Below are 12,106 nucleotides of genomic sequence, written 5' to 3'. Positions count from 1 at the left end.
CCAGCTTATTTGAACATAAGATTTTACTTAATATGAGTAAAGGAAAACATCACTTCTTTTCATTGGAAGGCACATGCAACTGCAGAGTCTTAAGAAATCCCATGTGGTAAAATGTTCACAGCATAGTTTAATGCTTTTAAATCTTGTTTTTCAAATTAACTAATTTTGAAACAATTTTAAGCAATTCAGTGCTGATGTAACTAGAAACTGGTTCCACATTTTCATGGGCACACAGCTTCAGTTTCTTTTTATTGTGCTATAAAATCCTACTTGCTCTGTAGACGTTGCCAGAACAAACAACAATGAAGAATGTAATTTTTTTAGATCACAGAGCACAAGCTCTGTTGTCATCCACTTGTTTTCCCGAGTATCCTGATGTAAATCTGGAGACACCACACCCCTGCCACACACATCTCCTCAAGTTAGAGGCTCGGGGAGCCGTGCAAGGTCTCTGGGCCACTTGCTGCTGTGCTCTGCACAGGCTTTTTACACCACTTGCAGCAACATCATAATACAAAATTCACTGTGGATACCAAGAACTGTTGTGTTTCTCTGAGCTGTTTCCCAAGGCCTGAACCTGGCGTGGATGAGGCTGTGTGACAGCACTTTTAGGGGAGGAACATCAAAGTTGATGTTGACTTGTAATAACCCAGTCAGGGCAGCCTGAGTTTCTTTAAAGATGGTTAAAAGGGGAGGGAAGGTGCCTATGTGGTTTTCTGTAGAAAATTTGTTAAGTGGTGTGTATAAAGTTTATAAACTTATCATTTCTGTGTGTATGTTTGCATAATGGTCAACAGATAGGAAGTTTCCTTATTCTTGGGTTTTCCTCACTAATAGATTATAGGAACAGCTTGTTACTTGAGTTCATCGGTGATTGCACTTGGCAATAGATCTGGCCATTAACCTTGAGCAGCAGCTCAAGAGAGAAAGCCCCACACAAGCTCTTGGTTTCCTTTATAGCAGCCTCCCAGAAGGGTGCCAGTGAGAGGAACGATTCAGCAACAGCACCCCAGCTGCTGTTGTTCAGAGGCCTGTTTTCCCAAATTGTACAAACCAGCCTGTGCAGGTCGCCTGTTCCTCTTTATTATTTGAACCCTGGTGATGTTTGTGTCATCTGCAGGCATCCTCTGCAGTGATATGATGTCTTCATACAGACCACTGACAAAGCCATCAGAAGAAAACTGATCTATATTTTACTATCTATTATCACCTTTAGAAATGGAACTTTTCCCAAACTGTAGAAAATTGCAAGGTGACAATTCCCATTTTTTCAAAATTCTGCTGGTATTTATAGAAGGTATCAGGAACCCTCCCAGAGTTGCATCCTAAGGCATTTGGAGAGAAAGCTCAAAGTCTGGGCTAGCCCACGGTGTCATTGTAGTTGCTCCAAATTTACTCCAGTATCTGTGAGAGGAAAATTTAATCCCCCATCCAGTTCACATTGAAGCCAGGGGAAAAAATTATTTCAGCACATCCTGATCTGGCCTTAATCTGGAGGATTAATAAAGATACATGCTGAATCAAATAATGACAAAAGAGAAGAAAAATAAGGATATTCCTAAATTATATTGAGAGAGAAAAAAAATCAACAAAAAAACCCCAAGCTATGCTAGGGAATTAATAAGGCTGAATCCTTTGTTGTCAGAAATGCTCTGACTTTGGAGAGGTCTTCATTCAGGAGCAAGTTGGGTTGTTGTTGTTGTTGTTGTTGTTGTTGTTGTTGTTATTATTATTATTATTATTATTATTATTATTATTATTATTATTATTATTATTTTAATATTTTATACTTTCAGGTGCAGGCACTCACCAGCCATTGGGCCATCTGACTGTCTTGCTGCCTCCATTCAGGACATGACTTTTGTCATCAGAGGGCAGGTCTCCACTCCTAACTGGAGCAAGGGAAATTTAACATTAGATTTAGCTGGAAAAGTTGCTTTTGTCAAGTAAATAGAAATCAGAAACCACCTTAAGTCAAAGGGAAAGCCTTCTTGTTTTCCACTGTGGTGTTAGTTTTTGGGTTGCTTTTGCAACTACAGTTTCCATTTCAGTATTTTTAAGAGCTCAGTCATTATTTGGTTCCCAGTGTATCTGAAATGTTGGAGTTAATCTGAGTAACTGCATTACTCTAAACCACACTGTTTGAGCAGGGACTTAGTACAGCCACACGAGGCTGTTTTTCACCATGTTTTAAATTACAGCATTAAAATATGTGCAAAAATTAGCATCTTCTGTGGTGTCATTTCCAGTGCCCAAATGCTGTTGTTGATAAGCTGAAACGGGACTTTTTATCATAGAACCATAGAATCGCCAAGGTTGGAAACAACCTTCAAGAACACTAAGTCCAACCATCCACCCTACAACCCTTAACCACTAAACCATCTTATGAAACACCACATCTACCCCTTTTTTTAACATCTCCAGGGATGGTGCCTCCACCACCTCCCTCGGCAGCCTGTTCCAATGCCTCACCACTCTTTGAGTGAAGAAATTTTTTTCTAATATCCAGCCTGTACCTCCCCTGGTGCAACTTGAGGCCATTTCCTCTTGTCCTATCACTGGTCTCACTGTTCTCAAGGGAGAAGACCTGCCTGTGTCAGAGTACTGTTTGTACTCACCTCTTTCCTGGCTTTTCATTTCTTTTATATAACTTCTCACTGCACATGGCAGCAGATTTGGTTTTCTTCTTGTATCATGTGGACTTTCCTCCCTCTTGAAGTTCTTATTCAGTGTGTAAAACACACTCTAGTGTTGAGGAACTGGTTAATGTGTGAAATGTTTCTGTTTAAGTGGTTAATCACGTAGAAGGAATTGTCTCTTTCTTTTTCCAGCTTCTGACATTTCATACCCTGTTTCCTTCAGGGAAATCATTGCATGGTTCTTTCTCTTTCTATCAGAAATTAGGCTAGTCATGATGACAAATGTCCTGTCTGCTCTTGTACTTCCTTGTAAGCTTAAATGCCATTATCTTAATCATTTAAACAGTCCTAGCTGCACTATTCTGGTTTTCCTTCTAGGTTCTGTTGGTCTGTTTGATTGTTGTAAGGGAAGGCTTTGATCAGTTAAAAAAAATACCTGATATACAGGAACTGCACTGATGTGCAGATGTGTGCTTGAATGACACAGGGATCTCAATTTAATTTCTGAGCCCCATTAGGTGAAGGTCAGTGGCAGTTCTCATAAGGGGGAAGCAGTTTTTCTCCCAGGGAGGAATGTGGAGGTGCAGGCTGTGGCTGGGATCCCCAGTGTGAGGGGCATGGCTTTGGGATGGTGTGATTGCCCACAAAGACCTATGCCAAGTAGTATTTCTTAGAAAATTATTCCATTTTATTTGAAAGTTTTTTCCCCACACTCTGATGAAGGTGGCTTGGTTGTGGGCAGCACTGACAGTAGCACACTTGAGTGCCATTATCCCCCCTGGCCTTCAGAGGCAGCACTGTATCTGATCCAATTGCTTGGGAAGGTACTGCTCTTCCATGAAATACCTAAAAAAAATAATCAGAAATGAACTTACTGCCAATGAGTGAGGAGAGAGGAATATTTTTAAATGTGCTGGCAGATTAAAGAAATATCCCTTGTCTACAAGTTCTGCTTTACTGTCAATAATGGCTGGAAAACTTACAGGAAAAAGTATATAAATATATTATGCCAGGGTATACAGAGTTGTAAGTGATATATGAAGCATGGAAATGGACTTGCATGTCTCTGAAATCTCCTTTACAAGTTATTATTTTGATGTGTCTGTCAGAGCTGCAGGGAGACTAACATAGGCTAAGCATGGACAGAAACAGCTGATGCTTTGGGGATCAGTGATGATTTGGTTTCAAAGCATTCTCCAGGGTTTTTCTCAAGTCTGGGACAAATATGCATGACAGGGTTGGGACTCCAGTAATCAGATTTTCTGGGGAAAAGATGAAAACAGATCTCACTCATATCAGGGTAATTACTGCAAAGACCACTTTGTTCAATCTGAGCCTGTACAGATTTAGGAGAACAGACTCAGCACTACTGCTGGATGGATGCATTCTGTCTCCCTACCATCACTCAAGGAAAAGAACATTTAGGAAATGCTTTACTTTTACTCCACTTCTTTGGGCTGTGCAGGGAAAAAGAAAAAAGGTCAAGGAGCAGTGGGTTGCAGAGGGTGAACCCATTACATCACCTAGAAGTACACTTTTAGGGCCAGTTTGAAGCAGAGAAGGGGAGTAAGCATGTCCAGGGACAGAGCGAGGATTTTAGTATCCAGGGCATCCAACCCTGCACCTTCCATAGGCACTAAAATTCAGGGAGTATGCATCTGTCAGCACAGTGTCCCTCTGTCTTCTTTCATCACTGCTGTCTTACACAACACCTGACATTTGGGCTCATTTCAGCAATATCTGTCTTTATTTAGGCTGTCTCTTGAGGTAATACTGTAACTGATTCAAGATCAACATTACTTTGGCATGTTGGAAGTGCAGCTTGTGTGCTAAGAGCAATAACATATAGAAACAAAATGCTTTGCAGTGGTATCCCATGGTGCTGCCCTGCAGACTGTTTGGGTGGGCTCCATGTGGCAGGGGTTGTGGCTGTGGTTCTGGGGGTTCAGTGGGTCACCCAGGCTGGGGCAGGAGAGCCCGCCTCTCCCAGAACGCAGCCATGCTCTTCGTGCTGCTGCCAATCATGGCCTCTTGGGACATCCTCTCTCTGTCAAAACTTCCCAGACTGACTGTATTTTTAATATATTAACATCACAGATAAGAGCAAAGCTTTCATCTTTTAGGGATCAGCCTGTGCCCTGAAGTTCAGTTCTTGACCTCAGTTTTTCTACTGGTCAGGGACACTCTCACCCTGGATTTTCATCAGGAAACTTCTCTAGGTTTTGGTTTTTTTACTCTCCTTTATAGCTAAGCTGTGCTGCAGCCATGTGTACTTGTCCAGATGGGACATACATGATGTGGTACATACTACCACAGCCCCCAGCAGTACCACTTAAGTGTCCATATGCACCACTGACTCCTAAGCCTGGATAGTGCTGGCTTTGCTACACATTGAAATGGAAGGATGTAATAAATGTATGTGCCATCAAAATCTGTCCTTTAAAGGGCTAAGAGTTCAGGCTCAATAGAGGTTAAAGCAAAATATAATCCATCCACTGAAGCATACACACCCCACTTAAAACTCTGTGGAGCAAGGCGAGCGGCGTGTTGTCTGTGCTTCTGCCTCTGGCCAGAATCACATTCACACTGTAGAATTATACACAGATAATTATAGCATGTATTTTTTCTGAACACAGTTTTCATAAGCAAAGAAATTGCAGGAATGGTATTATTCATCAGATGCAAGCAGGCCATTTTCTTTTCTTTCCAAATGTTCTAGTTGGAAAATTATTCAGCAACTTTTCCCCTGAGTTCAGTAATACTGCTTGCAGGGGTTTAGCTTGTTGTGTTTGCTTTGGGGTTTATTTGCTCAGCACATACTGCTGCTGACCCAGGTTCTCATTTGGTAAACACTGCTGTGATGAAGTTCACTTTTTGGATGTACTTAGATCTCTTTGCAGCAAACAAGGATTTGGCCTTGTATCTCTTTGAGCAAACAAAATATTGTGCATGAGGGGAAAAGCTACTATAGGGTGGTCTGACTGAGGGTAGCCATGTACTGTTGAGACCTTCACAGAAGCAACCCACTTTCTTTTGCTTTTTGGGTCTTAACTAACACCTCACCAGTATCTTCTGCTTGCTGAAAATCCAAGGGAGTAGGATGAGCCTGATGGAGGGAATGAGTGGGTTTCCATGTAACTTAAGACACCTTTGGTAGAGAGCCATCAAAGTGCTCTCTCCTCACAGAACAGATGAAGAAAGTAGGTACTAGAGGACTAACCTCAAGCCTCTTCAGAACTCACCATGTCTAGGTTTACCTCTGCAGCTTCCCAATCTGGCAAGCTCCTTATCTTGACTACTTGCTCCTGCCTCCTTGCTGTGCTTGGAGCTGTTTCCAGTGCAGCAGTTCATGGGGCATCATGGTGAACCAAATCAGTGAGCTTTCCTGAGCTAAAAATACCCTCTGTCCATTTATTTATTTATTGTTCTGCATTATTTGTAGCTTGGATGAACTCTTTGGCATGGTTCACTGAGCAGCCCCCATGAGAGAGGGAGAAGCACAGCAGTAGCCATACCCTCTGCCTTCTTCATTGGCCTTGACCTAGTAAGCAGTGAAAAAGTCTGTGCTTCTCTCAAGATGGCTGAGCCAAGTTTAGAGTTCCAGCACTTGTGTGATCTCAAGGGAAGCACATTCAAACATGTGCAGTTTCTCCTAGGGCTTGTTTCAGTGAGCTGGACTGCACTGTTTTACAATCCAACTGCTGCCAAGCTGTGCAGGATTGATCATGGGCACAGGTGGCCAGGAGGATGCAACAAAGAAGGCTCCTCTTCCACTTGTCCTTCAGTTCAGACGTAGCATAAACACTGCAGCTTTTGTGTAGGGCTTGTCTTGAGTACCAGGGCAGATCTTTACTGTTAATGCTGGCAATGCAGCAAGAACATCAGGCCATTTGTGGAGCCTGAAGACCTGAGTAGGCTGAGTTACATATCTTCGGTTTTGTGTGCAGTCTAAGCTGCTCCTGCATTGTACTGAGGACATTGCAAAATCACACTGTTCTACAGATTGGTGAGATGCCTAAACTGAGCATCCAAGCTGAGGTTTTGAACCATCTGAATATCCTTTATTACTGGCTTTTTCCTTGGTTGGAGGAAAACATTGCTAAAATGTCTGGGAAGACTCTTTGACTTCCAATGAGTTGAAAGCCTCTTCACCCCCATCCCTGACAGCAGCACATTTTACCAGGCAGACCAGCATATGACAATATTTCTAACTTTGCCATCAAAATGCGACCCCTCCACAGAATAACACCACTCCTGTGAGTCTGGCTGATAAGCTGTGGTCCTTATACTTGAGCCAGAAGAAAGCAAATACAGATTTTAAGCGTGGACACATTGACACAGTTAAGCTTGAAACTGGAACAGAAAATCCTGCTTAGAAATGTCTAGTCACTTGCAGAAATTCAAGGCAAATGTCAAAAGGGTAATTTTCTACACTTGGGGCTCACGTAGTAACAAGCTGCTTGATGATGTAATCACAGGCCCTGTTAAGCTGTCTCCATTTACAAGCAGTCTCTACTCTGATCCCAAACACCATGGTGTTTATCTAGAAGTATAATGAGAAATAACTGAGGAATGTGAGTGAATAGCCTTGCTTTAAACATGGAGGAAGAGTATTTAATCTGTTATCACCGTACCTCCTTAATGGTGTTCACTGGTTTGAGAAGTAACACATGTTAAGCAAATGCTTTTGATGATAGATAAGTGTGTTTTTATCACTGCTTATTAAGTTATTTTTCCTACTAATAAACCATTATTTGTTCTGTAAATCTTCAATAGGTGTTGTCTTATCTTACTAGCTCCAAAACTTATTTCCAGCTCTGTCAAGAGTCTTTGTTATTAGCTTTACAGCACCCCCCACCATGGTGTTACAGTTTGTGACTGGTGCTCCTAGGAATTATGGCTCTACAAAATTATTGTGCCGTTTAGTGTTTTCTTGAAGTTAAGAGCATGCAATTCTTGCAGCGTGTTGTGGAAAGTCATGTAATCAGTCTGGGGTTGCCTTATAGCCATGATGAGGTGACAACCTCCTTTGGCTCCCACTGAAGAGCAAAGCTGGCCTGAAGCTTTCTGCCTGGAAAGTGTTGTGAAGTATTTTACCACGTTGCCTTCTGTATTGTTCCCCATCCCTCTATAGTAGCATAACTCAGAGATGTTTTAATTTTAGCTGTGTATGGATAGCCCAGGGAATGGCTGGATGAGTACAGAGTTTCTGGGGCTTGTGTCTGGTGTTTTTTTCTTTAAAGAAATTTGCATTTTGCTCTTTCATTGCAAATGATGTGGTGGCGATGACTTTTGTCAGTTCCTCTAGGTTTGGTAAAGCAGAGTAACAAATTTCAGGTGGTGACTAATTTTTTCATCATGCTGTTATAAGTGTTTGTAATCTCAGTGGTGCACCGTGTAGTACCGCATCCTTCCACACCAGCAAAGCAGGCTTAGGTGGATGTGTGTGCCAAAGTTGAACATATCAGGAAATCTGAATATGTCAGAGTGCCAAGAGATATGTGAACCCTGGTGATTCAGTTTGCTCTTAAGACCTGGGCTGTAGCTTGAGGGATCCTGCAGGAAACCCCGGGTCCCTCCCCCTGAGCTTACAAGGAGACCCAGTGCCTCTCAAAGTATTGGAAGTAGTTCCTCAGAGAAATCACCTTTGGAGGTACCTGGCAGCATACCGCTATCAATAGTGTTTGATGGCACCGTATCAATGCCATCTCCTGTTTGTGATACAGAAAACTTAGTGATATTCATGTAAAAAGTCTTATCTTGGAGTTTTTTACGTAACAGAGAGTGGAGGGTTATTCCAGCTCTTCATTCTGGTAGATCTCTGTGCCTGGGAAATGTTCCACGCACCCTATCCTATTGCCTTTAGGGTCATGCAAGATGATGTTCTGGTTTCTTACAAATCTGTGCTGATGCTTCACATACTGTGGTGCTTGTAAGGACAGGTGGGCAACAAGTTTTTACCCTATACTTGTTCTTTGTTTCCTTCATGGAGCTTTCTTCTTTCCTCCACAGTTTGTCAAGGGACAAATAACAAGCTGACCCAACTGGGACATGTGGAAGACCATTTCACCAGCCTGCAGAGGATGTACAACAACTGTGAGGTGGTACTCAGCAACCTGGAGATCACATACGTCGAGCACAATCGTGACCTCTCTTTCCTGAAGGTTAGCATTCTTGGCCAGTGTGACCTTCTCTAGGTTTTGGGTTGGAAGGGACCTTAAAGATCACCTAATTCCAACCCCCTGCATGGGCAGGGACACCTTCCACTAGACCAAGTAGCTCAAAGTCCCATTCTACCTGGCCTTGAACACTTCTAGCAATGGGGTGTCCACAGCGTCCTTGGGCAACCTGTTCCAGTGTGTCGCCTCTGGGAGGTCAGTTCTCTGGGCTGAGAGGAGTAATCTTGTGTGAGCTTTTCTTCTCAGGGAACAAAGAAAAGGGAAAAAAAACACATTTCATTGTAGCAAGAAGCAAGAACATCAGAGAAGATAATGGTCCAGATATATGGGTTACAATATGATAGTATTGCCATTTTTCTTTCCCAAGCACAGCTTCACCATGGAGTTCAGTGTTCCCAGGAACATAACAGGTCACTTGAAAATTCACTGGTAGTCTTAATAGAATAGGAAGATATCCTAAGTGGTAGCCTGAGGGTTTTTCATTTATGGTAATCTTTGTAGGAGATGGAACTGCACATATTCCATAGTACAAGGCAGGAGTTAAACTACAGTACCTGCTGTAAGGGTCAGTTTATACCTGCTTTGACTGCAGTTTTCCACATAGTCTCTTCTTGTTCTTAGGTTTATTTATTTTTTAATGAGACTCGGTGGTTTATTGTTCCTCAAAATTGAAAGATGGTGGACTAAGGGGGTGAGAGGAGGAAAGCAACTGTTGAGAGTAGAAGAATGCAATGGATTAAGCCCCTTGTTTCTTGTTCTTTCAGACAATACAGGAGGTGGCAGGCTACGTGCTCATTGCACTTAACATGGTGGATGTCATTCCTCTAGAAAATCTCCAGATCATCCGAGGCAATGTGCTGTATGACAACTCTTATGCCCTGGCAGTTTTATCCAATTACCACATGAATAAAACCCAGGGACTTCGAGAGCTGCCCATGAAACGGCTATCAGGTGAGATGAGGGCAAGAGGTGGAAGTACCTGTAATGCAGACTTCCACTATTAGTTTATTGGTGTCAAGATCCAATTGAAGATCTCCTCTTGAAATCATGTATCATCAAATCCTGCTTTTTTTAATGTATCTCAAGGTAGTTTCCTGGTTTCCTAATTGCTTTCCTGCTAGGCAGTCCTGTTCAAACGATGAAGAAAGTTCGTAATTTCCCATTGCAGAAAGATCCAGAAAATCCAAACCATCATCAGCATGGTGAGATGTATTTGTGTCCTTCAAAGTGGCAAAGAAGTACCCATTAATAATTTTGTATTACTTGGTCCCAGCTCATACATGTCAGTATTTTCTGTTAAATTCCAGTGGGAGCTGGTGATATGTGAGTTGGGGTCTTACATGGTATCTGGCTGATGGTCTCTGGCTGTGCACACCAGCAGTGCCATCTCTGCTGACTGCAGTGGCCTCTGTAGGTGGTACCAGGCAGAAAGCCACATGTAATGGCACTTTAGTGGCATCCAGCTGCAGCGAACCCATCAGTCTGAGCCTGGTGTTAGTTGCACCAGCAGGGTTGCTGGTGCCTTGCAGATTATCCTTTTCCATCAGGGTAGTGTGATTGAGGCAAAGAAGTACATGTTTTATTTCCCTTTCTTTAGGTCAGAGAGAGAAGACTTGGCAAGTTTGCTTCACTTACCTATTTTTTTCCTTCCATGGCAGAAATTCTCAATGGAGGTGTTAAAATCAGCAACAACCCCAAACTGTGCAACATGGACACTGTTCTCTGGAATGACATCATTGACACAAACAAGAAACCTCTCACAGTGCTTGAATTTGCAAGCAACTTGTCTTCTTGTGAGTATTAGCTTACTAAAAATGCTATGCGCTGCCCCCCATTTCAGAGAGAAGAATGAACATCCCATCTTTCATGCAGTAGGTTTCAGGTCCACCAATTCCTGCATGCAGGGCCACCAAGCCTTGTTCCAAGGGAAGTCCTTTCATTTCTTCACCACTGGCCTAAGATTTATTTTTCATGGTGGTTAGATCACCGCACAGTGTGGAGTTCTTGGGAAAGCTTCTCTTGGTTTCAGACAGTACCCTACGCATGTGTTCTTCAAAGCTCATGTACTCATTGCTTTCCAGCTATCTTCTGTTTACAACATAAGGCTTTACTCTAGAAAAGCCATACGGGTGGGTAGCTTCATGGAGTTACTGTAAGACTTAAAGCCCTTTTGATGCTAAGGCCCAAGCTGGATGCCATAAAACTGGTGTTTTGGGCAGCACAGATTATCCTTCCAGAATGAATGATGAACAGGCAGATAGATCCCATGCTTTAGATCAGCAGGGAGTTGAGCGTGTATTTCAAAGTTTGTGTAGCATATACTCAGAATGGCTTCAAGCTAATTCTGAAGCCTTACAAATGCCTTGTAAAATCCCCAGTAATTTCATGGAAAAGGAGAGTTTGTTTTCCTTTCTGAGCATTTCATTTCTGGCACTAAAAATTGGCGGAAAAACATATTTTCTTTATCTTCCTCCAGTTACGTAATTGCCTGAGAGCTAATAGCCAACTTCTGTGTTGACACACTTTTCTGTGGAGCTGTAGCATAATCAAGGAGCTGTGAACTATACAGTTCAGCACAGGAGTTTGGCTCTAAAGGCCACAGAAATGCTAACCTTGAACTTTTCAGCTTTTTTTTATTTCTTTTTTGAAATGAAGTTGTTTGGTCCTGCACCAAATCAGTTAACTCTTGGACGAGTGTTGGCGTTTGTTCAGCTATGTGATGGGCAGTGGAGGGGAGGGAGAATCACGTGGTGTTAGCAGAAATTTTAACACTAGAAGGAAATGCCTCTTAAATGTGATGAGTTCCAGATTAATCTGCTTAGACAGCCATTTATGGGTTTAATAACGAGTCTGTAGTCTAAAGCAAGTTGTTTCTCTGGGACTTTGCTTGTCATTAAGAGAAAGAAAGAAAAAGAAAAGAGTAAGGAGGAAGGGATGGGAAAGAACCCAGCTCTGAACCTTCAAGGTCAGGCAGGGTGTCCACCCGTCCTGCCACCACTCCATCGACTGTCCATCTGCTGTGTAGTCCTACACTGAGGAGTTTTTTTGTCAGAGGGTGGGAGGAGGGTGCAAAGCAGACAAGTCAAATTGCTTTGTGGTCAGAGTAGCTGGCAGTTGCCTGCGAATCCAGTTGGGTTTGTTTTCTTTTTGGAACCGCAGTGTTCAGAAACACAGATTTACATGTGGCCTGTAGCAAGCAGCTGGCACATGCCTGGCTGCAAAGCTGGCAGTGACTTGCCATTGCATGCAAACTCCAGCAGAAGGGCTAGCCGGGCAGTAGCTGAGATT

The 12,106-nt window shown here is 42.7% G+C and overlaps 1 protein-coding gene across 3 annotated transcripts in view; it reads left to right on the top strand.

Annotated features, from left to right (window-relative positions):
• The window catches only part of EGFR (epidermal growth factor receptor), a 165,405-nt gene that overhangs the window by 105,958 nt on the left and 47,341 nt on the right, over positions 1-12,106 (top strand). For all 3 annotated transcript variants that reach the window (XM_051610272.1, XM_051610270.1, XM_051610273.1), the window contains exons 2-4: positions 8,652-8,803; positions 9,583-9,769; positions 10,477-10,611. In XM_051610272.1, the coding sequence (XP_051466232.1) occupies positions 8,652-8,803; positions 9,583-9,769; positions 10,477-10,611 (474 nt within the window). The remainder of the gene's footprint in view (positions 1-8,651; positions 8,804-9,582; positions 9,770-10,476; positions 10,612-12,106) is intronic.

This window comes from Apus apus, chromosome 2 (genome assembly GCF_020740795.1).
Source record: "Apus apus isolate bApuApu2 chromosome 2, bApuApu2.pri.cur, whole genome shotgun sequence".
NCBI classification, from domain to species: domain Eukaryota; kingdom Metazoa; phylum Chordata; class Aves; order Apodiformes; family Apodidae; genus Apus; species Apus apus.
The sequence above is the reverse complement of the archived record's forward strand: the minus strand, read 5'-3'. Positions and strand labels throughout refer to the sequence as shown.